A 27,318-nucleotide genomic window follows, 5' to 3' on the forward strand; every position below is an offset into this window, starting at 1 on the left:
GTGTGTGTGAGCGTGTGTGTGTGTGTGTGTGTGTGTGTGTGTGTGTGTGTGTGTGTGTCTAGCTAATTTTTAATCTATCCATTTATTCTATCTAATTCTCCTCTCTCTCTCCCTGTCTCTCTATCTCTCTATTTATCTCCCAATTATGTCTCTTTCTCTCATTTATCTCATAAGTATCTATCTCCCTCTTATCTATCTCTCTATCTCTCCACAGCACCACGTCTCCCGGGGCTACAGGGGCCAGAGGGTGCTGTGCCGGAATAACAAATGGAGGTGAACTTTGCCCGACAGGTTACAGTGGCTTCAGGTGGCTGGAGTGTGTTGCTTGCGCTACTGACGGAGGCTATCTGACGGTGGACAAGGACTCCTCCATCGTCTTCTGGATCCGGCCCAGGATATGTGGTGAGAAGGAGGGGAGAGGCTAAGGTGGGGTGTGATAAGAGGGACAGAGGGGAGAGGAGGAGAAAGAGGGAGAAAGGGTGGGGTGTCAAGAGAAGAGAGATATAGATATAGAGGGGGGATAATAAGAGGGAGAAAGAGGTGGGGTGATAAGAGAGAGAGAGAGAGGGAGGTAAACAATAATCAGCTGTTTGGTTCTACAGGTTGAGTCAGGTAACTACTCAGCTGTGGCCATCTCAGCGGGGATCAGGAACAGCACAGCCCAGCGGCAGGTCATGACCCGTAATGACCTGATCGCCCTCACCAGTCTCATCAACAACATGACCTCACTCTTGCAAATTCAGGTCAGCTCCTCGTTGCAACATCGTGTAATAACGTGTAACAGGGTACAAAATGGTAGAGATTATTGTGGTTTCTCGTCTTAGGGAATTGGTAATAATGTGTTGTATTTTAGGTAAGTGTCAGTAATTAAGGGGCTGTACTCCTACCTCCCCTCACCCCCCATCTCTCCTCCACACCTACCCCTCCCTCCTTTCCTTCCCCTCCCCTCACCCCCCTCCCCTCTCCTCTACCCCCTCCTCATATCCACCTCCCCCTCACCCCCCCCCTCCCACCTGTACCCCCCCTACCCCTCGCTCCTTACCACCTACCCCCCCACCCTCTCACCTGTCCCTCCCCTACCCTCCCTCATACCACCTCCCCTCACCCCCCCCTCACCTCTCCTCCCTGCCCCTCTCTCCTTCCACCTCCCCCTCTTCCCCCTCCCTCTCCCCTCACCTACCCCTCCCTCCTTACCTCCCTGTCCTCCCCTACCCCTCCCTCCTTGCCCACCTACCCCCCACCTCTCCATGACCTTACCGGAAGCTCATTTGCATAAAAAACAATTTGCCATTTTTTTCCTCACCTGATCTGCGAAAAGCCCAACAGTCGTCCTGAAAAAAAAAATAAAACACATATTTGTTTAAGTTTTGTTTCATAAGTTGAGGTGAATAAATTATAATATACACGAACGAAAACTTATGATGATAGTGAATGAAAAACAAAATGAATAAACCTTTTGTAATTAGTTAAGGTTTAATCAAGTTAATAATAGTAATAAAAATAGTTTAAAAGACTGGAGAATATTCTGTGATATGTGTAAGTATCACCTGATTTTTAGACACCCCAGATTATTTTGCTTGATGATTAAACACTCTAATGCAACCTAGATGGATTAGATTAGGTTAAGATTAGGTTAAAGTTAGGTTAAAGTTTGTGGTTAGATTAAGGCTAGATTAAGGTTTAGGTTAAGGTAAGGTTAATTTAGGTTAAGTTAAGGTTACGGAATTACAAGCTGTTGAATCATCAGGTAAAATAAGCTAGGGTGTCTAATTTTCAGGTGATCTAAACATGTGCAGTTGGATGAGGAAATAATTACCGTAAAACCAATGGATGTACACTGCCCTTGACACCCCCTTTGACACACCTAACCCTTGAAATAAATAGTCCTTGACACACTTATGGACACGCCTCTTGACACACCTATGGACACGCCCCTTGACACACCAACGAACACGCCCCTTGACACACTAATGGACACGTCTCTTGACACACCTATGGACACGCCCCTTGACACACTTATGGACACGCCCCTTGACACACCTATGGACACGCCCCTTGACACAGCTAACCCTTGGAATAACTCGCCCTTGACACACAGATACTGGAGGAGAAAAAGGAAGAGGAGAGACTATCAATGGCCCTAAACTATACTGATGACCTGGTGGCGATCACTGGCAACGTTCTCTCCGTTCCTGACACCTGGCACGGTCTCAACCAGGTGTGTATTGTCTCCCCACACTTGTTCTCTCTACACACCTGTTTATATGTGACTTTTTTGACCCTACACACCTGTTGTTTGGATATGTTTCCTTCCTTCACACACCTCTAGGACATATCTGTTGTTTACACATGCTCTCTCTCTCTCTCTCTCTCTCTCTCTCTCTGATCCCCCTTCTCTCATACACTCTCCCTCTCTCTCTCTCTCTCACACACACACACACACACACACACACACTCTCTCTCTCATTCCCTCTCTCACCACCAGAGGGACGCGGGTCAACTAGGGTCATCGCTGCTGATTAACCTAGAGTGTTCTGGGTTCATCTTGGCAGATCAGGTCAAACGTGATGTGGTGACCTTCCTTGACGCTCAGGTCAACATGACTGTCCTCTCCTCTCCCAGGTCAGTTTCATTAAGTTTTCAAGATGAGTTATACATTCTGGAGCCCTGACACGACCCAGGAACCTAACCTAATCTAACCTAATCTAATCTATCCTACCATACCCTTCCCTACCCTACCCTACCCTACTCTACCCTACCCTACCCTACCCTACCCTTACTTAACCTTACCCTAACCTAACCCTAACCTACCCTACTCTACTCTACTCCTACCCTACCCTACCCTACCCTACCCTACCCTACCCTACCCTACCCTACCCTACCCTACCTTACCCTAACCTCTGGCATTTCTCCTGCAGGAACGAGCTGTCAGGGAATGACCTGTACTTCCCTGGAGCTGGAGAATCTACCTTCCTCCACCTCCCTGGGGGCTTTGAGTCTCTACTGCCGAAGGGGGAGGAGCAGGCGCGGCTGGTGGGCTTCCTCCTCGACCAGCAGGCAGCTTCCAGGGCTCTTCCAGCTCACCTCAGCAGGTCAGTCAGTCAGTCAGGCAGGCAGGCATAATGATAAGAACAGTAACAATAATAATAACAACAATAGCAATAATAATAACTACAGCAACAATAATAATAACTACAACAACAACAACAACAACAACAACAACAACACTAGTAAGCGATATGATAGTGTTAAACCACCACTAGCCACCTAATGTAACCTGACTGACCCAAACACTTAAATTAATTAGAGCAAAGGTAAGAAAAATGACTTCCCCTGCCAGACAGACCGAGACAGGTAACAGAGAAGGTTAATTAGTCCTGTCTACCTGTGTGCCATCCTCACCACGCCACCCTCCCCCACGCCTCCTATTGCACGTCTCCCTCTCCCACGCCTCCTATTGCACGCTTCCACCTCCCCTCTCTCTCTACACGCCTCCCCTCCCCCCACACGTCTCCTGCACGCTTCCCTCGCCTACACACGCCTCCTGCAGCTTCCTCGCCTACCCCGTCTCCTGCACGCTTCCCTCGCCTACACACGCCTCCTGCAAGCTTCCCTCGCCCACACACGCCGCCTACACGCCCCCTCCCCCTTACACGCCTGTAACGCACGTACGTCTCGTTGTAGTTCTCCTCGTCCACATTTTTTTGTAAATCCAGCGACGATATTTCCGAGTAGTGTTGGTGACAGGTGGAGGATCTCTCTCTCTCTCCTCTCTCTCTCTCTCTCTCTCTCTCTCTCTCTCTCTCTCTCTCTCTCTCCTACGTACTCCTTATCTAAGTTCTCACTCGTTTTTACAATATACTTCCCATATTTTCTTTCCATTTCCCTCCCCATGTCTCAAGCGGTCGTGAGGTAGCTACAGTATTCAACCTTTTGCTCTCACATCTATCCCATTTCTCCCTCATTTATCAAGCTTTTTTATTCTACATCTGACGCGTTCATTGTCATTGTGCCTTTATAATCTGTATTTCGTGTTTATTGTTCATTATCTTCATCTATCACGTTTATTGTTCATTTTGTTCTACTTCTGCTATGTTCATCACGCCCTTCACTCCGCAGGGACGTCTCTCACGCCACCTACAAGGAACTCAACAGCCCCGTGGTAAGCATGTCTCTGGGGAGGTCAGGTCATGCGGTCAGCTTCACGCCCCTGGATGAAGGTGTTCTCCTACGTCTCCAACACACCATCAGTGAGAGCGGCCCAGCCTACAGGTAAGTCCTTCTTCGGGTGGGTCTTCCTTCGGGTGGGTCCTCCTTCAGGTGGGTCTTCCTTCGTTTGGATCCTCCTTCAAGCTCTCTCTCTCTCTCTCTCTCTCTCTCTCTCTCTCTCTCTCTCTCTCTCTCTCTCTCTCTCTCTCTCTCTCTCCGTAAAGGCCATGAATTGATTGTCTGGATAAATTATCTGTGAAGTAATTAACTAAGGTGAGTTATTATCTTCCTGGCAGAGACCTGTACCGGGACCTGCGACCTGATGAGCTGCCCACACCGGTGCCAGGTACTGCCCAGTGTGTCTTCTGGGATAACGAAAACAGGTACTGACAACACTGAAACTCATTAAAAACACTTACTGGTATTTACAAAGTACACAGTAAAGTAGCATCTCCGTGTTGGCTTTGTTTACCTTTCCCCGTCACAAGTTTATGACAGCCATCATGACAGCCATCAGTACCGCTGTTTTCATAATGATACCTAAAACAATCCCTCTTACCTTCGTTGACATAACATAATGACACATCTTTATTACATCTGTATTACTCTTTCGTCTGGCAGTACATTATACAATATCCCCTGACCTGGTGCCCTTGTTTACCTGGTACGATAACTTCTCCCTTTCACCTGTGTGTTTGTGTTGGTCGTGCGGCTGGCAGCGAGTGGGCTCCTGACGGTTGCAAGTTAGTAAACACAACAAAAGGGCTGACCTTCTGCCGCTGTTCCCACCTCACCATGATCGCCATCATCACCGACTTTCACAACAATGTCGTGAGTTACTGTCTCTCTTGGTCTCCCTTAATGAGTCTGTCACACCTACTGAGTCAACCTTAATGAGTCTGTTACACCTACTGAGTCTCCCTTAATGAGTCTGTTACACCTACTGAGTCTCCCTTAATGAGTCTGTCACACCTACTGAGTCTCCCTTAATGAGTCTGTCACACCTACTGAGTCTCCCATAATGAGTCTGTTACACCTACTGAGTCTCCCATAATGAGTCTGTTACACCTACTGAGTCTCCCATAATGAGTCTGTCACACCTACTGAGTCTCCCATAATGAGTCTGTTACACCTACTGAGTCTCCCATAATGAGTCTGTTACACCTACTGAGTCTCCCATAATGAGTCTGTCACACCTACTGAGACTCCCTTAATGAGTCTGTTACACCTACTGAGTCAATACACACATACAGGTACATAAGACTAATTGCATCACTGAGGTTACACCTACCTAGATGTTGCAACTGAAGAGTAAGGCACCAAGCATTTACCTGGGAATTAATTAAACTTTAAGGTGATTAATCTTTCAGTAAAATAAGCTGAGGGCTAATCTTCCAGGTGATCCGACATTATTGAATAAACGCCATTAACGAGAGTGAATAATATAAAGGTCCTCCAGCCAAGTCATAACATGGTCTTATGTTGACAGCACGGACCTGGAATATAATAATAATAATAATAATTAACGGTTTATTGAAAAGAAGCTTGGCAGCCAGAAGGCTGAAAATACAGTTACATATTTGGGGAATGGGTTACGAATTACAAATAATATACAAGTGACATAAGTGACACAAATAAGACGCTTCAAGAAAATAACTTAGATGGGATCAGCTCAAACTACAGTTCATTTTCAACATAGTGACAGTGTGGGGCGAAGTGTTTGGGGAGTGAATACGCGGATTTATTACATGTTATTGATAATTTTTTACAATGGTTGGGACTGGGCTGTTCTTATATACCAATCAGTTCGTGCACGTATGGGCTGGATGCGGTTGTGGTGTGGGGGAGTGTGGGTGTGGGGGGGGTCGTAGGTGTGGGGGGGGCATGTGTGGGTAGTGTGGATGTTGGAGATGGAGATGTTGAGATAGGATAGGTGTGTGTTTATTTACATACTGTACGTGTTTGTGTGTATGTACATTACGTATATATACACACAAGGGTTTCCTCGCTCATGTGGTAACTGTGGTTCTTCCTCTAGGGTCGGGATCCTGCATTGGATATACTGGGCACTGTACTGACTGGTGCCTCTTGCGTGTCCCTCTTCATCGCCTTCTGCATCTTCCAGTGTTACAAGTGAGTGATGATGATGATGATGATGATGATGATTCAACAGATTTCACATTAGATTAATAATTAACCTATGAATTATTTCTTCCTGTGTGTGTGGCCTAGGAGTGTGGCCAGCCCTCGCACCAGCATCACCAAACAACTGTGTGTGGCCCTCGGTCTCTCACACCTTCTTCTGCTACTGCTGCTGGATCGTGACTTCCTCAAGCTGTCTTCGGTGAGTCTCTCTCTCTCTCTCTCTCTCTCTCTCTCTCTCTCTCTCTCTCTCTCTCTCTCTCTTGTGTCTTGAACGTTTTACTTGAGAGAGAAGAAGCTGTAAAGATAACCTGTGTATATAACCTCTTAGGTAGATGGAGACGTGACTATCCCCTGTTTGCATTAGACCGTGTGTGAGGTGGCAGCGATCGTCCTCCATTACTGGGTGACCGCGAGTGTGTGTTGGATGCTGGCCGAGGGAGCACATCTCTTCCAAACAGTTCATCATGTTCTGTCACCGACCCGCTATATGGCAGCTTACTGGTGAGTGTTTTGTGAGATTTTTAACTCTCTCTTGTTTGTTTAGTTACGTGAAGTGATAAAGAATGTGAGAAAGGGGAAGGGAGAGAGAGAGAGAAGATAGAAGAGGGCAGTTTATATTTACACAGTGGTCTCTTACAAACTGTGTCATGTTCTCTCACCTACTCCTTCTTGTGCGTGGAGACATAAGGAAGATTAATGAGATTGATAGTTGAGAGAGGGAGAGAGAGAGAGAAGAGACGGGATTTATATTTACACAGTGGTCTCTTCAAACTGTCATGTTCTCACCTCTCCTTCTTGTACGTGAGACATAAGGGAAGAGATTATTGAGGTCGATAGACTGAGAGAGAGAGAGAAGACAGACATAAACTGACAGAGAAATAGACAGAAGAAGAGGCAGAAAGGCAGAAAAAATATTCCCATATGTGTGGGTTTGACACCTTCCATTTCCACGATGATCAACTTTCCACCCACTAACCAACTTTCCGCCCCCACTAACAACTTTCCTTCCCCACTAACCAACTTTCGCCCCCACTAACCAACTTTCCGCCCCCACCTTAACTTTCCGCCCCCCCCTAGGATGGTGGGTTACGGTGTGCCTGTGGTGGTGGTGATGGTTACTCTCCTAGTGGCGTATGGTTCAGATTCTTGGACAGACCAACTTGCTTACGCTCCCCCAGGCAGTGAGTAGTAAGTATACAGTACACGTGTATGTATCTGATGTATCCAAGCTGTATTTTGATATGAGTCACTGTATCCCCCACTGTATCCTGGTTGTGTTTACTACGTGTGTACAGGTAAACAATGGAATAGCTGTTTATTGTTTACTTTCTGTTTACTTCAGTTGCTGGTTGTCTACTGAACGAGGCTACATCTGGGCTTTCATTGGACCTATGGTGATGGTGATTGTGGTAGGTGATAATTGTAGTGGTTGAGGGTAGTGGATGATGATTGTGGTAGGTGGGTGTGGTGGTAGGTGGTGATGGTTGAGGTGGGTGATGGTTGAGGTGGGTGATGGTTGAGGTGGGTGATGGTTGAGGTGGGTGATGGTTGAGGTGGGGGGTGGTGGTAGGTGGGTGGTGGTATGTGGGGTGGTAGGTGGGGGGTGGTAGGTGGGGTGGTAGGTGGGGGTGGTGGTAGGTGGGGGTGGTGGTGGGGTGGTAGGTGGGGGTGGTGGTAGGTGGGTGGTGGTAGGTGGGGGTGGTGGTAGTAAATGAACTTGTGTCATAGCAATTAGTAAAGGTTAATTAACTGAATGTTAGTTGATATGCAAATTATGGTTAAATTAATTATAACTATATGTTTATTATTGTTAAATTAAACAATAAGTGATTCAATGTCATTAAGTGTCAGTCTCAAGTGTAACCTCTAAGTATGACCTCTAAATTTGACCTCCAAGCATAACCTCCAAGTGTAATTCAATGTGACGTCCAAGTGTGACCTCATGTATGACCTCACGTGACCTCCAAGTGTGATTCTATGTGACCTCCAAGTGTGACCTCTTAGTATGACCTAATGTGACCTCCAAGTGTGATTCTATGTGACCTCCAAGTATGACCTCCTAGTATGACCTAATATGACCTTCAAGTGTGATTCTATGTGACCTCCAAGTGTGATTCTATGTGACCTCCAAGTATGACCTCCTAGTATGACCAAATGTGACCTCCAAGTATGACCCCCAAGTATGACCTCCAACTGTGACCTCCAAGTGTGACCTCCAAGTGTGACCTCTCAACAGGTGTGTCTCTCCCTCAGGTAAACGCCTTGAGCATGATCTTAGCCGTACGCTCTGCCGCCATCCTGAAAGCCAATAAACAGAAGAGTCTCCCTCAACAAGTGAAGTGAGTGTTAGGATGGTTAGGTTAGGTGGGAGGGATGGTTAGGTTAGGTGGGAAGGATAGTTTAGGTTAGGTGGGAAGGATGGTATGGTTAGGTGGGAAGGATGGTTAGTTTAGGTTAGGTTAGGAGGGAGGGCTTGGGAGAGAGAGAGAGAGAGAGAGAGAGAGAGAGAGAGAGAGAGAGAGAGAGAGTAAGGAATATGGGGAGAGAAAAACGATGATGATCAGAGAAACAGAGAGAGAGAGACAACAGAGAAAGAAACAAAACAAGAAAAGATAAAGAAAAGATATATCTCCCTCCTTCCTCCCTCAGGTTATGGATCAAAGGATGCTTCTCCCTCAACTGTCTCCTGGGGACGTCCTGGGTGTTCGGACTTCTCTATGTCAACACTGGACACTTTTTCGCCTACCTATTCACCATCCTCAACGCCTCACAGGTAAGTCATTAACATCTATACCTGTCCTAACCTAACCTAACCTAACCTAACCTAACCTAACCTAACCTAACCTAACCTAACCTAACCTAACCTAACCTAACCTAACCTGACCTAACCTAACCTAACCCAAATCTTAACCAACCCAATCCTAACCTAATATAACCTAACCCCAAACCTAACCTAACCTAACCTAACCTAACCTAACCTAATATAACCTAACTTAACCTAACCTAACCTGACCTGACCTAACCTAACCTAACCCAACCTAATATAATCCCAACCCAACCTAACCTAATCTAACCCAACCTTAACCTAACCTAACCTAACCTAACCTAACCTAATATAACCTAACCTAACCTAACCTAACCTAACCTAACCTAACCTAACCTAACCTAACCTAATATAACCTAACCTAACCTAACCTAATATAATCCAACCTAACCTAACCTAACCTAACCTAACCTAACCTAACCTTAACCTAACCTAACCTAACCCAAACCCTTAACTCTAACCTAACCTAACCTAACCTAACCTAACCTATACTTTGGGATATGCAAATTTATATAGAAGGGTTTAATAAGAGTATATACACGATTTATAGTATAATGGTCTAATAAGGGTGTTTACCTCTCTCTCTCTCTCTCTCTCTCTCTCTCTCTCTCTCTCTCTCTCTCTCTCTCTCTCTCTCTCTCTCTCTCACTAGGGGGTGATGATCCTGGTGCTTCACTGCCTGGTGAACGATAGTGTTCGCTCGGCCGTCATTGTCAGCCTTCCGCCAGGTGTCTCCAAATACCTGGGCGTTAAGGTGAGTACGCTCCTAGTAATTAGTTCACTACCTACCAAGTAACTAGTTCTGCAATGTGTCTATTTATTTATAGTTATTAAATATTATCTCTCTCTCTCTCTCTCTCTCTCTCTCTCTCTCTCTCTTTCTCTCTCTCACAGCCAACGAAAAACTCACCCGTCAGCTCAGCTACCATGGTCAGAAGGCGATCCACTCTCCATCCTCGCCCTACCTCGATCGCCACTCTCTCCCTCGATCTCCACCACCGCTCCAACGCTCGCCACTACCATCACCACCATCACGACAGCGGCGGAGAATTTTGTGTCGACGATCGCCAATTTATCGCCAACAATAGCCTTTGCCAACTCCGCCATAGTGATCGCCAACGTTCCTCCATCGATTGCCACCACTGTGATGATCGCCAACTCTGCTCAAGCGATCGCCAACTCTGCTCTAAAGATTACCACCGCAGTTCCAGCGATCGCCAACTTTGCTCAGATGATTGCCAACTCTGCTCAAGCGATCGCAAACTCTGCTCTAAAGATTACCACCGCAGTTCCAGCGATCGCCAACTTTGCTCAGACGATTGCCAACTCTGCTCAAGCGATCGCCAACTCTGCTCAAACGATCGCCAACTCTACTCTAAAGATTACCACCGTAGCTCCAGCGATCGCCAACTCTGCTCAGATGATCACCAACTCTGCTCAGACGATCGCCAACTCTGCTCTAAAGATTACCACCGCAGTTCCAGCGATCGCCAACTCTGCTCAGACGATCGCCAACTCTGCTCTAAAGATTACCACCGCAGTTCCAGCGATCGCCAACTCTGCTCAGACGATCGCCAACTCTGCTCAAACGATCGCCAACTCTGCTCTAAAGATTACCACCGCAGTTCCAGCGATCGCCAAATCTGTTCAGACGATCGCCAACTTTGCTCAAATAATCGCCAATTTTGCTCCAGTGATCGCCAACTCCCCTCCACCAATTATCAGTCACGTTTTGCCACGATCGCCAGGGAACACATTCGCCAGTACAGAGGAGGTTTGTGTTTATTGCTTGTACACACACACACACACACACACACACACACACACACACACACACACACATACATACACACACACACACACACACACACACACACACACACACACACACACACACACACACACACACACACACACACACACACACGCACACACACATACATTGTTCGTAAATTAGATATTTAAGGTCGAGTCTCGGTACAGTTTGGCAACCATTTTTACTTTACCTAAATTCAGTCAATTAGTTAAGAGAAATTTTCAACGTAAGATCTTTAGAGAATCGGAAGAGTCGTTTCAGGTACGACCCCTTATTGACCTGGCACGACCCCTCTTATTGACCTGGCACGACCCTCTTATTGACCTGCACGACCTCCACTCATTGACCTGGTACGACCCCCTTATATTGACCTGGCACGACCTCCTTATTGACCTGGTACGACCCTCTTATTGACTCCGTTACGACCCCTCTATTCCTTGTACGACCTCCACTATTGACCCATGACCCCTCATATTGATCTGGTACGACCCACTTATTGACCTGGCACGACCTCCCTTATTGACCTAGTACGACCACTTTATTGACCCGTTACGACCCCTCATATTGACCTGGCACGACCTCCCTTATTGACCTGGCACGACCTCCCTTATTGACCTAGTACGACCCCTTCATTGACCTGGTACGACCCCTCTTATTGACCTGGTACGACCTCCCTACAGTGACCTGAGCCACAACAGAAGAATGACCACCTCCGCCTCACGAACATTCCCAGGTGTAAACAGGTGAGTGGCTAATTAACACCTTCTAACACCTATGCTAATCATTCTAACACATTCTAATACTAGTACCTATTATTTTGACCTATTATAAAAGTAGGAATGAGGAGTAGGAATTAAGAGTAGGAATTAAGAGTAGGAATTAAGAGTAGGAATTAAGAGTAGGAATTAAGAGTAGGAATCAAGAGTAGGAATTAAGAGTAGGAATTAAGAGTAGGAATTAAGAGTAGGAATTAAGAGTAGGAATTAAGAGTAGGAATCAAGAGTAGGAATTAAGAGTAGGAATTAAGAGTAGGAATCAAGAGTAGGAATTAAGAGTAGGAATTAAGAGTAGGAATTAAGAGTAGGAATTAAGAGTAGGAATTAAGAGTAGTAGAATGTAGGAGTAAAGAGTATTTTGCCGCAGGAGGAACAGCAAGGTGCGGGAGAGCTGGAAAACGCTTGCGACTGCCGCACCTTCACCACGTCTGCCGCAGATAACTACAGGTAGGTGAGAGATGAGGAGTGAGAGTTGGGGAAGAGGGTGAGAGGTGAGGTGTGAGAGGTGAGGATGAGGTGAGGAGGAGTGTGAGAGATGAGGAGTGAGAGGTGAGGGATGAGAGGTGAGGATGAGGTGTGAGGTGAGAGATGAGGTGGAGGTGGGAAGAAGTGAGAGGTGAGGAGTGAGAGGTGAGGTGAGGTGTGAGATGAGGGAGGTGAGAGGTGAGGATGAGGTGAGGATGAGAGGTGAGGATGGGGGTGAGGTGAGAGGTGAGGAGGAGAGGTGAGGTGAGGAGGTGAGAGTGAGAGGTGAGGGATGGGAGGTGAGGATGAGGTGAGGTGAGTGTGAGAGGTGAGGGATGAGATGAGGTGAGAGGTGAGGGAAGAGAGGGAAGAGGAGTGAGAGGTGAGGTGTGAGGAGGAGAGGTGAGGGATGAGAGGTGAGGTGAGAGGTGGGGATGAGAGGTGAGGATGAGAGGTGAGTGAGGTGAGAGGTGAGGGATGAGAGATGAGGAGGGGGAGGTGAGGAAGAGGAAGAGAGGTGAGAGGTGAGGTGTGAGGGAGTGAGAGGTGGGGATGAGAGGTGAGGTGAGGTGTGAGAGATGAGGTGAGGAGGTGAGGGGATGAGAGGTGAGGGATGAGGTGGTGAGGTGTGAGAGATGAGGTGAGAGGTGAGGATGGGTGGGGATAGAGGTGAGGTGTGAGGGAGTGAGAGGGTGAGGAAGAGGAGTGAGAGGTGAGGAGTGAGGAGGTGAGGGATGAGAGGTGAGGTGAGGTGTGAGGAGATGAGGTGGGGGTGAGGTGTGAGAGATGAGGTGAGGTGGGGATGAGAGGTGAGGGGATGAGAGGTGAGGTGAGAGGTGAGGGATGAGGTGAGGAGTGAGGAGGTGAGGGGATGAGGGTGAGGATGAGAGGTGATGAGTGAGGTGTGAGAGGGGTGAGGATGAGAGATGAGGAGAGGAGGTGAGGGAAGAGAGGGAAGAGGAGTGGGGGAGGTGGGGTGTGGTGAGAGGTGAGGGGGATGGGGTGAGGGAGTGAGAGGTGAGGGATGAGAGGTGAGGGATGAGAGGTGAGGTGAGTGTGAGGAGGTGAGGGATGAGAGATGAGGAGGAGAGGTGGGGAAGAGGAAGGAGTGAGAGGTGAGGTGTGAGGTGAGAGGTGAGGGATGAGAGGTGTGAGGAGTGAGGTGTGAGATGAGGTGAGAGGTGAGGGATGAGAGGTGAGGATGAGAGGTGAGGAGTGGAGGTGTGAGAGATGAGGAGTGAGAGGGAAGGGATGAGAGGTGAGGTGAGGTGTGAGATGAGGGTGAGAGGTGGGGATGAGGTGAGGAAGAGGAGTGAGAGGTGACGGAGGAGAGGTGAGGGATGAGAGGTGAGGGATGAGAAGTGAGGAGTGAGGTGTGAGAGATGAGGAGTGAGAGGTGAGGGAAGAGGAGTGAGAGGTGACGGAGGAGAGGTGAGGGATGAGGAATGAGAGGTGAGAAGTGAGGTGTGAGGAGTGAGAGGTGAGGGATGAGAGGTGAGGGAGTGACGTAGCATAATATTTCTGCCCTGACGACACACTGACCTACACTGACGTCACATCCCGATCTTGATTCAGCCACTGTCTTGGAACGTTCTTTAAGGTGACCTTCTGACCTCTTGACTTCTCGACCTCTTGACCCGTTGTCCTCTAAATCTCTTGACTTCTTGACCTATTGACCTCTTGACCTCCTGACCTCTTGCCCTCCTGCAGGGGTACCGTCGCCGATGAAGGTGTCGCCTCAGATAACACACAGAGCAGTCCGGGCTGGCAGTCAGTGGTCCACCGTCACCCAGTTCTCCTTCATCTCAGGTGAGTCTCCTAGGTGACCTGACCCCCCCCCCCAGGTGAGTCAGTGTGTTTCTCACTTATATCATAGACAAATAACTGTCTCTCTCACTTAACACAGTGAATGAATTACTTTCTTTCTCATTAACTTTATACTGCATCAGTGTTTGTCATCCTCCTGTTATGACCCGCCAGTACTAACTCGCTCTCTCTCTCCAGATGGCATCAGTAGCGACAGTTCGTCTGGCAGGAGGATCTCATTCGAATCTTTTGAGTCCTACACATCTGAGGATTCCTCCACTGCACCCATCCTTCCCCTTGCCTCGCGGCCCTCCGAGGATACCTTCAGGGCGTATCTCACGCCCCCAGAGACGCCGCCAGAGGTCTCACGACGCCATGGCTATGTCCTCGAGTCGGGGAGCCACGATAACCCCTGTTGTGTGCCTGAATCAGGCGCCCATGACGACCCCTGCTGTGTACCCGAGTCAGCCCACGACAAACCCTGCTGTGTGCCCGAGTCAGGCGCCCATGACGACCCCCTGTACCCGATTCAGCCCACGACAAACCCTGTTGTGTGCCTGAATCAGGCGCCCATGACGACCCCTGCTGTGTACCCGAGTCAGCCCACGACAAACCCTACTGTGTGCCCGAGTCAGGCGCCCATGACGACCCCTGCTGTGTACCCGATTCAGCCCACGACAAACCCTACTGTGTGCCCGAGTCAGTAGGTCAGGACACGCCTCGCTATACCCCTGAATTCGACACCATTATAGAGTGTGATGAACGAAGCCCCAGAGTAGAGAACGCGACGACGTTTTTCCAATGAACGCAACCCTCTATCTTTCTTTCTCTAGTGAACGCACCCCTCTGTCTAGTGAACGCAGCCTTCTGTCTAGTGAACGCGCTCAGATGTTCTCGATAAAACTCACTCAATGGGCTCGAATGAAATCTGTCTAGTATCCTATTGATAAACTCTCGGTGTTATAGCTTGGCAACCTGAACCCACGTCGGATTACCTGAAGATTAGACACCCCCAAATGCTAATCTAACCCACCAGGTAGAATTTGGGTGGCTAATCTTCAGGTGAAATAAGCTGATGTGTAATCTTTGATGGGGTGATTCTTCGTCTACTCCTGCTGTGTGTAATGAATGGCTGAGTTCTATTCATTCCTTTCAATATCCAGGAGAACTATTCTGACAATGAAGAGAATTTTGTGTTATTTATATTTCTTTCAGTACACCAAACGTTCCTAGTCTTACGTAAACATGTTAGTTTTATCTTTTGTATAACTTGCTATTGTTAACAGAGTAAACGCTTTATAGTTGTTTACATCAAGTCGGTTTATTTGTTGTTATCAGTAAACACACACACACCTGTATCGATTATATCAAAGGTAATATTTATCAACCTTTTATAAATCACAAACTGTGTAAGTCACTTTTCTTCTGTAACGTTCACACTACAAGTTCCTCGAAACGATGATTTTTTTTTTTTTTACAAACTCAAAATCTTGTGATGGTTTTACTGAGAAGAAACGAATCATTTTGAGTTATCCATAATTTTTAATATTTATGTCCAATAATGAAAAACACACAATATAGAGTTCATAAGAGAATGTTATTATTTTTCTACACCATTTTGTTTTATTATTTCGTAGTATTTTTGTTATATTTTTATGTTCATTAATTTTTAGTGTACAGTACTTGACAGCTGACCTTATGAAGACTACAGTTATGTGTGGACGAATGTGAAACATTCTCTCAAGGTAATCTGTAAACACCTTACCTTACCTTACCTTACCTTTACCTTTACTCCATCTTAACTTTTACCCCACCTTACTCCCATCTCTACCCATCTTACACCACCCATCTTACCCACCTTACCTTTACTCCTTTACCTTACCTTACCCTTTACCTTTACCCACCTTACCCCCACCTTTACCTTTACCTTTTAATTCAATCTTTACCCTTTTACCTTTACCCACCTTTACCTTTTACCACTCCATCTTACCTTTTACCTTACCTTAATCTTTACCTTAATCTTTAATCTACCTTTACCCCACCTTACCTTTACCCTTTACCTTTACCCTTTACCTTACCTTACTCCACCTTTTACCCACCTTTACCTTACCTTACCCCACCTTACCTTACCTTACCTTACCTTAATCTTACCTTATCTTACCTTACCTTTATCTAATCTTTAATTCCATCTTACTTTACCCTTTACCTTACCTTACTCCACCTTACCTTAACACTCCATCTTTACCTTACCTTACCTTACTCCACCTTATCTTACTCCACCTTACCTTACCCACCTTTACTCCATTCCACCTACCTTTACCTTAATCTCCCACCTTTACCCACCTTACCCACCTTTACCTTTACCTTTACCCTTTAACTTTTAATCCTTTTAACCACCTTACTTTACCCATCTTTACCTTACCTTTACTCCACCTTATCCCACTCCAATCTTTACCCATCCTTACCTTACTCCTTTACACCTTACCTTACACCTTTACCCTTTACCCACCTTTAATTTTACCTTAATCTTTATCTTTACCCTACCTTACCTTTACCTTTACCTTATCTTACTCCACCCACCTTATCTTTATCTTATCTTATCTTATCTTAATCTTTATCTTATCTTATCTTACCTTACCTTACCTTTACCTTACTTACCTTACCTTACCTTATCTTATCTTATCTTATCTTATCTTTACCTTACCTTACCTTACCTTACCTTTTACCTTACCTTCCCACCTTACCTACCTTATCTTTACCTTACCTTTTACCTTATCTTTACCTTACCTTACCTTTACCTTACCTTACTTTTACCTTTACCTTACCTTACCCACCTTACCTTACCCCACTCCACCTTACCTTACCTTACCTTATCTTACCTTACCTTACCTTACCTTACTCCATCTACCTTACCTTACCTTACCCTACTCCCACCTTTACCTTACCTTACCTTTTACCTTACCTTACCTTACCTACCTTACCCTACTCCACCTTTACCTTACTCTACCTTACCACTCCCCACTCCCACCCACTCCTACCCCACCCCTACCTTCACTCACCTTACCTTACCCACCTACCCCACCCTACCTTACCTTTACTCACCTTACCTTACCTTACCTTACCTTACCCTACCCTACCTTACCTTACCTTACCCTACCCTACCTTACCTTACCCTACCCTACCCTACCTTACCCTACCCTCACTTGTCGGTTTCCTCGCTATTCAGGAAGAGGGGCATTACTCTTACCTAAATACTAAGCAAGTATTGAATTTTATAAACACAAACATCAAAGGACTCCTTAAAAAAACACACACACACCAAACATCTAAGAACTTGATAAACATTCCTAATAATTACAGAGAGCACTGAGTACATAACACACACGGTACTTATCATCTGCAACAGTCAGTAATCATCAATGAGGAAGAAAGAGTAAATATTGCAACTACAGTAATTTAACAGGTGATAATATTACCTTTATCACCTGACTAACTTACCTTACACTAATTACATTCCTTCCATAGTTTATTATTGTTGTGTTATAATGATTTAGTAACATAACGCATCTGTGGGTTAGATTTAGTTTTATTATTTATCCCATTTTGTTCTATCTCCCTCATACGTAATATTAGTGCTAGTTTAATTTTCATTAATTATATTAGGTGATAAGTGCATATAAGTAACGCTTATATCAAAAGTAAACTAATTAATTAAAATATGTTAGGAATAAATGAGCAGGTATAGGAGTTGGGTCATTCTAGCAGAGTTACTCCTATTAAATAAACACACGTTTTCTCTAACTCATACGTCTGTGCGCCTGCCTGAAGTTACTATTACAACCACCATACATGTGATCACAACACCTTAACAACCCCTAAACCACTAATTAATTCTTATATCTAACTAGGAGATATCCCTATTTAACATCTCGTCATTAGTTAAACCCAAAATCAGGTTAGTTTGAAGGAGTAATGAAGAGAGTTAGCTAAGGTGTGATGCCACTGGGTTCTGGCTACAGTGTGTATGTGTGTGTTTGGAGGTTGGGTCGTAGGTGCTGCCTCCCAATAGCGTGAAGCCCTTCGTGACGGCCACCACTACCACACCACCGCCGCCTCTCTACCACGACCACCACACTCACTCGAGCCTTATCATCTACCATGGCCAACACCACCCTCAGATTTGCCACAGTAAGTGTCTCTCTGATGATGTTTTGATCCGTGTCGAGGAGTCTAAATAGTGTGTTATAAGCAATCATTTCTTATCATTAATTATTATTATTCATTATTTCTATTTTCTTCTTCATTATCTTGTTATTATTATTTTTATTTTTATTTTTTTATCCTCTTCCATACGATAAATATTAATCAGGAAAGTTTTAAATTGACATAAAGAAGACCTTAATAGTCAAGTATTATAACATAACACAAGTATTACATCAAAACCAACGTTGAGTTAACCTTAAAACTTAACCCCAACGTTGAAATATTATACAAAAGTTTATTCCAGTGTAGAAAGTAACGTTGAAAGGAGTGTGTGTGTGTGTGTGTGTGTGTGTGTGTGTGTGTGTGTGTAATAATAATAATAATAATAATAATAATAATTAACGGTTTATTGAAAGAGCTTGGCAGCCAGAAGGCTGAAAATATACAGTTACATATTTGGGGAATGGGTTACGAATTACAAATAATATACAAGTAACATAAGTGACACAAATAAGACATATAATAACTAGATGGGGAAAAGCTCAAACTACAGTTCATTTCAACATAGTGACAGTGTAAGGAGCAGTGTTTACTGGGAGTGAATACACTGATTTATTACAAGTTATTGATAATTTTTACAATGGTTGGGACTGGGCTGTTCTTATAGCGATCAGTTCGTGCACGTATGGGCTGGATGCGGTTGTGGTGTCGAACAGCAATTCTCGGACAAGGGATCTCAGGTGGTAGTAGGAGCCGGTGTCGAGGATGGTGTAGAAGCTTCTTACCAAATTTGCAGATGAGGTCGTGGTGATGGTCAGTGAGAGTCGAAAGGGTCAGTGTGTTGAGCGCTTCTTGATATGTGGAGTAGGAAGGGGAGAGAATAATCTTGCATGCCCTCTTTTGCACTTTTTCTAGGTGTTTACGTTGTGTGGCATTTAGGGAGGAAGACCAGGTGGGGGAGGCATAGGTGAGCTTGGGAAGTATGAATGTTGTGTAAACACTGAGGAGCTCGGTGCAGGAACTCCGAGGGACTTGAGTCGGCGGAGGAGGTGGAGACGGAAACTGGAGGACAACTTCACTGACGTGTGGTTTCCAATTTAGTTTGTTGTCTATGGTGACGCCGAGGAGCTTCGTGGAATCTACAACCTGGAGTGTGTTCGGACCTAGAGTAATGGAAGGAGGTGGGACAATGTCGGAGGAGAGGTTGATGCATAACCATGGTCTTGGTATGGTTGATGGTGACATGGTTGTTGGTGGCCCAGTTTTGGAGACTGTTCAATAAATCCTGAAGGGCGGTATAGTTGGGAGCAGAATTGTTGACGCTGATCCCAATGGTGGAGTCGTCGACATATTTCCAGCGAGCAGGGGTTTCTCTTAGGGCATCATTGATGAGCATAAGGAAGCAGAGTGGTCCCATCTTGGTGCCTTGGGGACGCCACAGGTGAGTGACTGAAAGGTGGAGACAGCCCTCGGAAGCGTACAGCTTGGCGTCGGTCACTGAGGAAGTCTGTAAGCCATGGTATAAGACTTCCGAAGCCCGAGGTCAATAGCTTTGTTGATGATTATATTGTGGTCGACTAGGTCGAACGCTTTAGAAATCAATGAAGGCGACAGCTACAGACGTTTTCGTTTCTCGAGATGGCGGTATATGTAATCGAGAAAGCTGACAAGACAGTGAGTGGTGGAGGAAGTTTTCATGTTGCCAAATTGCTGGGTCTACGACTCCTGCAATATCAGCATAAGCCCAGTCGAACACAAAACTTTCACAGATTAGGCTGGGTATTGGGGTGATTGCAATAGGTCGTAGCTGATTTAAGGATTGTGGGCTGGTTGACTTGGGCACTGGTGATACATAAGAGGTCTTCCAGTCAGCTGGGCATCTGGCTTGACTGAGAGAAGCATTGATGATGGAGCAGAGGGGTTTAGCAAGCTCCGGGGAGAACTCCTTGAAGAGTTTCATTGGTAAGTCAATGGGGGTGGTAGAGCGTTTTAATTTTAGTTTGTCCAGGCGTTTTGCTACGTCAAATTCTTCTACTAAGTCAGTGGGAAGGGGGGCTGGTAGGTAAGCAGGGAGAGTGGTTGTGTCAAGCCGTGGGAGCGTCTGGCATATAGTAGCGAAATGGTTATTTGTTTGCTCAGCTGCGTCAACATTAGTGAGATGGCTAAGGAAGGGGAGGGGGTGTGTCATATTGTTTAGTCCACAGAGTTCTTTAAGCTTACCATACCATTGACTGATGTTGGTCTGCTTCAGGTGTTGTAATTTGGTTGGGTAGTGGGACTTCTTTGCAGTGCGTATTTCGCGGATGACTCAGTTGCGAAGTGACCTGTAGCGGATGTGGTCATTGAGATGAAAGGCTCTGTCTCTCTGTTGCATAAGTCTTTTGATCCGAGGTGTGATCCAGGGCAAGTCAGCTGGGTGAGATCTGACGGACTTCTCGGGGAAGAAGTGGTGGTGAGCTTCCGTGGTGGTGTTGGTATAATTTATCCATTTGGTTTCCACGTCATCCACGCTAAGTACTTCAGTCCAGGGATGGTGAACTATCCACTGCCCGAAGAGGCGCACTGCAGAGTCAGTAATCGGCCTGTAGGTCTTGATGTAGGGTCTCTGTACTTGAGTGGGAGTGGCAGCTGGGGACCAGAGCACTGATAAGTGTGTGCTACACCCGATAGGAGGCATTGGTTGAGGTGGTTGGTACTGGTCCGCTAAGTCAGTTAAGATAAGGTCAAGGGTATTTTGACCGTGTGTGGGGAAGGTCACAACTTGTGATAGTGATAGCTGGTCCTGGATATCAGTGGTGTCAATTTCATTTAAATCCCCACATAATACTAACTTGGCACATGGGTACCTAACTCTGAGGTGGTCTGAGGTGGTGATGAGATGATTGATAAGAGTGTCTCTGGTGGGTGATCGAGGCGGATGGTATGCCACACAGATTATAATGGAAGCAGTGTTGCGTGGGTGGGCCCGTAGCACGACACGTACCCATAATGCTTCCACATCTGCTGGGACTTGAACATCCAGGCGTGACGGGCGTAGGTCATCTTGACAGAAGAGGGCAACGCCCCCTCCGCGTCTTTGTAAACGAAGGTGATGAAAGAGTTGATATCCCTCAATATGACACGTTTCAGGCACAATTTGCCAAGCCTCACATATGGCAACGACGCTCGCGGCGGTTGACCTGACTGTAGTTGCCAGCTCGTCGAACTTGTTAGCTAGGGAAGTGACGTTGGATAGCAGTAAAGACGGGAGATCATACCATATCCGTGGAACTTCAGTGTGGTGGTATGGTCTGTCAGGGGTGGGTTTCTCCGGTTTCCTAGTGGAGGTTACGGTTCTAATGGGCTTATGTGTATGACGGCCTTGTCTACGGCTCCGCGCGTGGAATATATTCAGTGATTTGAGTCGCGCGATAACACTGCCATCAGGATAACCGTTCCCACGCTTTAGATGGTACAGACTGCGTCGGGAGTAAGTGATTGGTGGCCATCTGTTGAGATCTGTTGTGGGCGGACGGAAGTGTTTGTCACTGGCGGCACTTTGAGGGACACTGACACTGGTAGACATCTGTTAATATTTGTCAGTCGTAAGGACCGTGGGTCCTTGTCCCTGATGCTTGGGGTTGCCGACACAGTATTCACGATATATGTAAACACCGCGGTGGTCCTTGTCACTGGCACTTTAAAGGTGACCGATAAAGTGCCCACTGTCTGACTTTTCCTTGGGGTGCACTATCGAGCACTGTATGATAATCACTTATTGCACTGATGACTAGAATGCTTTGCCGAGAAAGTTCCTTAAGTGCACTATAGGAACACTGCTCCGTAATCAATCGTTCACTAATCACTAGAATGTTTTGCTGAATCGATCCTGGTGTAGTAAGGCTGGTAGGGGTATAGCAGGGGGAGTGGGCAGGGCCAAACAGACTCGGCCTGGCTGCTAAAACCGGGAGCGCCTTCGGGCACGTCCTGTCTCACTGAGGGTTGACAAGTGTGTGTGTGTGTGTGTGTGTATTGCTAAGTGTTGAATATTGCATTAACTTTCCACTGTGTGTATAAACATCATCACTGAGGGACCCTTGATATAAAGAAGGTGGTGGATTGACTAATTTTATTTTATTTGGTTACTCGTTTGATTATTTCTGATGAAGCATTGTGTTAATTGTGGTTCTTAGTGGTTGTAATGGTAGTAGTAATAGTAGAAGTTGTAGTAGTGGTAATAGTTACAGTAGTAGTTGTAGTGGAGATAATATCAGTGGTAGTAGTAGTAGTTGGGATAATAGCAGTGATAGGCAAGTTTTAAAGGTAGAGCCTCAGGGGAGTGAAGTGACCCTGTTTGTCCTTGAGCCGTGACCCTAAGCCTTGACCTTGAACGTAAGAATGGAGGAAACTGCAGCGGGCCTATTGTTCCATACTGGGCAGTCCTGTTTACACCCAACCCCTATCGCGCTCCAGTTAATGATGAGGTTTGGTAACTTGTTCCACTCATCCACTACTCTATTTCTAAACCTATCTCACGTCTAAATCTAAATTTGTCTAATTTAAAAACCATTGCTACGAGTTCGTTCCTGGCTGGATAGTTTGAGTACCTTTGTAATGTCCACTTTGTTTAGCCCTGACTTCCATTTATACACCTTGATCATATCACCCCTCACTCTACGTCTCTCGAGGGAGTGTAAATTAAGATGCTTAAACCTGTCTCTGTACTCAAGGTTCCTAATGCCCGGGATTAGTTTTGTCATTCTCCTCTTAATTCTTTCTAGGGATTCTATATCCAGTCTGTAGGAGGGTGACCAGAACTGAACTGTGTAATCCAAGTGAGGTCTCACAAGCGCAAGATATAGTTTTAGGATGACATCTCTAGTTTTGTAACTAACACTCCTTTGTATGAACCCAAGTACTTTGTTAGCCGTGTTTCGAGCAAATACACATTGACTCGGTTTAAGATTCCTACTTATCATTACTCCTAAATCTTTCTTCCATCGGGTTTCTCTATAACGTCGTTGTTCATCTGGTGTCTCTTTTTACATCTCCTAGACTAAGTACTTTACATTTGTCTACATTAAATTTCATCTGCCATTTTTCAGACCATTCGAAAAATTTGTTCACATCTTCCCATAGTTTTGCGGAGTCCTCGTCAGATTTAATTACACGCACTATTTTAGTGTCATCAGCGAGTCGTCCAGTGACCATGAGCAGTGACCTTGAGCCGTGACCTTGAGCCGTCCAGTGACCTTGACCCTTGACCTTGACCAACTTGGAATATTTAGTCCTTGGATTTTTTCTCGTTCCTGTTTAAAGTTTTATTAAGTTCGTCCCAGTAGTTGTTGAGGTTTTTGGGTTTATAGGGATGTATGTGTAGTATATTAGAGTACAGGTGTCAGCAGGTACAGGTATAAGGGATGTATGTGTAGTATATTAGAGTACAGGTGTCAGCAGGTACAGGTATAATACATACATACAGACATATGTACACACAGTATGGTCTAGACATCCATTGTCGCAGTGTCTAGCTCACTTGGAGAGGGAAGACGACCCGCGACAGTTCCCTTGTGGTCGTGAGGTGTCCGCCACGACCCTTGTTTGTCGCCAGTGGTCGCTAACACTGCAGTGGTGGTGTCTTGGTGGGGAGAAGAGGAGGGGGTGAAGGGGGGTTGAGAAGTTTAGGGGGGTGAGGGGGGAAAATATTGTTATAAATAATAAGAAACTTGTTTATGTTGTTACAAAAGTTTATAAACAATTATAGGAAAGAGAAAATGGGAGCTGGTGGGGAGAGTGTTGAGACCCACCTCGGGCCTCCTGCCTCTATAAGTTTGGCCGTATTTTTCTTCCTCAACTTAATTAATAAACTGAAAGGAAGTAAATTGGATGTTCCTGTAAAAATGTTTCTCACGAATAAGATTTAATTGACGATTTACACCAAGATGCCGCGCTGCTCACAGTATATTATATGTGTGTGTGACAACCATGAACGTCGGTTACTGGAAGAATCATTACCACTCATTCTCTTGTAACAGAAGAAGCTGAGGGTGTCTATTGTTATATCTGGTTTAGGTTTGTGACCCCTTGTGGCCACACTTACACCACCAACAACAACAACTAGTATTTATTATTTGTTATTCGTTTACCTGTTCAATTATTCATCTTCATATGTATTCATTAAGTTAGTTGTGTGTTTTGCGTATCAAGCTGACAGTGGTGAGGCTTCTGCTGACTCACTGTATGTATGTAATAATAATAATAATAATAATAATAATAATAATAATAATAATAATAATAATAATAATAATAATAATAATACTAATAATAATAATTGACGGTTTATTGAAAAAGTTCTGCAGCCCGAAGGCTGAAAATATACATTGGACATAAATGACTTATTACATACATTGGTGGTTTAACAAAAGCCTTCATTAGAGAAAGGTAAAGGAACATACAGTGAACATTCAGATTATTGTAGGTGTTGAACAGCAAACTCGTAGTGTAGTAACTCCCTCCCAGATGGTGTTAGGAGGAACTCACGTGATGTAGTAGTTCCCTCAGATGGTGTTATGAGGGACCTGACGTGGTGTAGTAATTCCCTCGCAGATGGTGTTATGAGGGACCCCGCGTGGTGCAATTCCCCACAGATGAAAGTTATTAGGGACCACGTGGTGGTACCCCCTCACAGATGGTGTGTTGCGAGGGACCTGACGTGGTGTGTAGTAATTCCCCTCACAGATGGTGTTGGCGAGGACTTGACGTGGTGTAATTCCCCTGCTGAGCTGGTGTTACAGGGCCTCACGTGGTGTAGTACCCTGCCAGATGGTGTGCGTTAAGTGAGGGACTTTAATGGTGTAGTAATTCCCTGCCAGATGGGTGTTAAGGAGGGACCCGGGACGGTGTAGTAATTCCCCTCACAGATGGTGTGTGTGTGTTATGAGGGACATGTGGTGTAGTAATTCCCTCACAGATGGTGTTATATGAGTGAGGTTTGGTCCCAGGCCTTCCTATCGTAGACGGATTAACACATCACTGGTTGTTGTTGGGTCTCACGGGCCGTTATCACTGGGTACCTGGGACCTCACTGTGTGAATGTTAACTTGGGTACGACTGTTACTGTTGAGTTGTTCTCACTGACTTAAGCACTGTTCACCACTGTTCACCTCTGTTTAACACTGGTTCCGTTCCTTTCCTAAATGAAATTGTAACTTCTGGCGAGAACTTGTTGATATTCCGGTGGGGAGGAGGGTTCAGGGGAGGGGGTTGGTATGGGCCAACTTAACAGTTGACCTGGCTGCTCCGAGAGGAGCGCCAGGTACGTCTTGACCCTTTGGTGGTCAAAGATATAGTGTATATGTATAGTGTATATGTATGTATGTATGTATGTATGTATGGTATGAATGGTATGTAATGCATGTATGTATGTATGTATGTATGTTTGTATGTATGTATTTATGTATGTATGTATGTATGGCAAACTGCTAAACCAACAAGTCGTAGGCAATTTTCGGTAATACTTGAATAACATTTCAACTTAGAGAGGTCAGAGGTCCAGCTTGTGAGAGGTCAGGGGTCAAAGGCTCATAAAGGTCACATAAATGTCAGGTTTAAATGCCATCCCTTTGAGCTACTATAGTGAGGTTTTGACCACTGTACATACTGAGAGTGAGGGAGAGAGAGTGAGAGGGTGAGTGAGAGTGAGAGGGGAGTGAGAGTGTGAGTAAGGGTGAGAGAGTGAGAGGGGAGTGAGGAAGTGTGTCAAGGGTGAGGGAATCTAACCATACAAATAACACATATTGACTGAGGGACTCCACCTGACACTACACTTACCTGAGGGCCAATAGGTGACACTCGATACTCGGCCTTGAAGGGTGACCGAGACACAGTGATCATATGAAGGTTGAGTTATCCCTTTGATGTAGAAAATGGGAAGTTGAAGTAAACTGGAAGTGGTAGAAAATGGGAAATGGTTTCGACCCAAGGATGGTTAATATTTTTTTGTAATATAAACAAAAAACGGAAAAAGGTTGTTTGGTTGACAGCGGTGAGGGAGAGAGTATGTAGTGGATTCCTCCCCTACAAGCGCTGTTGTCGCTGAGTAGCCGACCCCGCGAATTCCCTCGTGGTCTAGGTCAACCTGCGCCGCCTTACATCACGGAGGTCAATTACTAAGCCACGCCTACCCCCCGCTATTTAAGACCTGACCTCGTGGTGCCCTCCCTCTTCTTCTAGCTACAGCCGCAGCAAGCAACACCACCTCCTCCGCCTGCCTGGCGGTCCTCTCTCCCGCCGGCGAGCATGGCGACCCACAAGCTGTCCTCCTCTGAGCATCCTCACCAACCAGCTTTCTCTACATCACGCTTGTAACCATGCTGCCTTCCCAGCACCAAGCTGCATTGTACATCCAATACAACATGTATACAGAGAGCACATTGTGAGTTTCCTTTCTCCATCCCATCCTGAGTGTGAACCAAACATCCCATACCCCACAAGTAGATGAAGAGAAGGGGAGGGGGGGTGTAGGTGAGGTTCAGTGTGCAGGTGTGTGTACCTAGTGAATAATTAACCCATATTTACTACCTGGCAACCCTCGCGACACTTCAGTCTAAGAGAGACATATGTAAGGCTTCAGATGATGACGTCAACACACAACACAGCTCAACTCCAGCTTTGTATTGGACGATAATCAAACATGGCGTCGGAAGTGACCAGAGACTGTAATAAGACATACATACTTAGTGAGTAGACAGGTGTTCCCTCAGACTCACTAATTAGTCTTAACCAGGTAACAGGTAACGTCTACACCCAGTAAGGTATAGTGACGATGATGGTGAAGTTAAGTTTGTTTTACTTATTAATTGTCTACTACCACCACTACTACCCTCATCACTACCATTCACCACCATTACCACCATCACTACCACTACCACCATCACCACCACTATTACCACCACCACCACTACTACCACTACTACCATCATCACGACCATTCACCACCACCACCACTACTACCACTACTACCATCATCACTACCATTCACCACCACCACCACTACTACCACTACTACCATCATCACTACCATTCACCACCACCAC

At 45.7% G+C, this 27,318-nt stretch overlaps 3 protein-coding genes and 1 long non-coding RNA gene across 5 annotated transcripts in view; all 4 read left to right on the top strand.

Moving 5' to 3' along the window:
- Positions 1 to 268, top strand: part of LOC121876872 — a 671-nt gene extending 403 nt beyond the window's left edge. For both annotated transcript variants that reach the window (XR_006090838.1, XR_006090839.1), the window contains exon 3: positions 215 to 268. This is a non-coding gene — a long non-coding RNA (uncharacterized LOC121876872). The remainder of the gene's footprint in view (positions 1 to 214) is intronic.
- A 310-nt stretch (positions 269 to 578) lies between these two features.
- On the top strand, positions 579 to 12,209 carry LOC121876847 (latrophilin-like protein LAT-2). Its single transcript, XM_042382306.1, has 18 exons — positions 579 to 743; positions 2,099 to 2,218; positions 2,486 to 2,622; positions 2,919 to 3,092; positions 4,120 to 4,272; positions 4,506 to 4,592; positions 4,929 to 5,040; positions 6,248 to 6,342; positions 6,442 to 6,553; positions 6,719 to 6,855; positions 7,432 to 7,542; positions 7,697 to 7,763; positions 8,608 to 8,693; positions 9,004 to 9,127; positions 9,831 to 9,932; positions 10,073 to 10,952; positions 11,675 to 11,737; positions 12,138 to 12,209. The coding sequence occupies exons 1-17, from the start codon at positions 675 to 677 to the stop codon at positions 11,680 to 11,682; spliced, it is 2,574 nt and encodes an 857-aa protein (XP_042238240.1). The 5' UTR covers positions 579 to 674; the 3' UTR covers positions 11,683 to 11,737; positions 12,138 to 12,209.
- A 1,493-nt stretch (positions 12,210 to 13,702) lies between these two features.
- On the top strand, positions 13,703 to 15,636 carry LOC121876787. Its single transcript, XM_042382181.1, has 3 exons — positions 13,703 to 14,044; positions 14,240 to 14,542; positions 14,608 to 15,636. The coding sequence occupies exons 1-3, from the start codon at positions 13,960 to 13,962 to the stop codon at positions 14,844 to 14,846; spliced, it is 627 nt and encodes a 208-aa protein (XP_042238115.1). The 5' UTR covers positions 13,703 to 13,959; the 3' UTR covers positions 14,847 to 15,636.
- Positions 15,637 to 17,695: 2,059 nt separating this feature from the next.
- Positions 17,696 to 27,318, top strand: part of LOC121876839 — a 15,712-nt gene continuing 6,089 nt past the window's right edge. The window contains exon 1 of the mRNA XM_042382287.1: positions 17,696 to 18,229. Within this exon, the coding sequence (XP_042238221.1) occupies positions 18,200 to 18,229 (30 nt within the window). The 5' untranslated portion in view covers positions 17,696 to 18,199. The remainder of the gene's footprint in view (positions 18,230 to 27,318) is intronic.

Source organism: Homarus americanus, unplaced genomic scaffold (assembly GCF_018991925.1).
Source record: "Homarus americanus isolate GMGI-L3 unplaced genomic scaffold, GMGI_Hamer_2.0 scaffold50281, whole genome shotgun sequence".
In the NCBI taxonomy this organism is placed as follows: Eukaryota; Metazoa; Arthropoda; class Malacostraca; order Decapoda; family Nephropidae; genus Homarus; species Homarus americanus.

What these genes read in the sequence shown, in the direction of transcription:
- LOC121876847 (XM_042382306.1), top strand. Translation starts at nt 675, where the DNA reads ATGACCCGTAATGACCTGATCGCCCTCACCAGTCTCATCAACAACATG. An exon ending in GAGAGCGGCCCAGCCTACAG is followed by an intron (nt 4,273 to 4,505) that starts GTAAGTCCTTCT and finishes TCTTCCTGGCAG; the next exon opens with AGACCTGTACCGGGACCTGC. An exon ending in TGCATCTTCCAGTGTTACAA is followed by an intron (nt 6,343 to 6,441) that starts GTGAGTGATGAT and finishes TGTGTGGCCTAG; the next exon opens with GAGTGTGGCCAGCCCTCGCA.
- LOC121876787 (XM_042382181.1), top strand. Translation starts at nt 13,960, where the DNA reads ATGAAGGTGTCGCCTCAGATAACACACAGAGCAGTCCGGGCTGGCAGT. An exon ending in CCAGTTCTCCTTCATCTCAG is followed by an intron (nt 14,045 to 14,239) that starts GTGAGTCTCCTA and finishes CTCTCTCTCCAG; the next exon opens with ATGGCATCAGTAGCGACAGT. An exon ending in CTGCTGTGTGCCCGAGTCAG is followed by an intron (nt 14,543 to 14,607) that starts GCGCCCATGACG and finishes TGCCTGAATCAG; the next exon opens with GCGCCCATGACGACCCCTGC.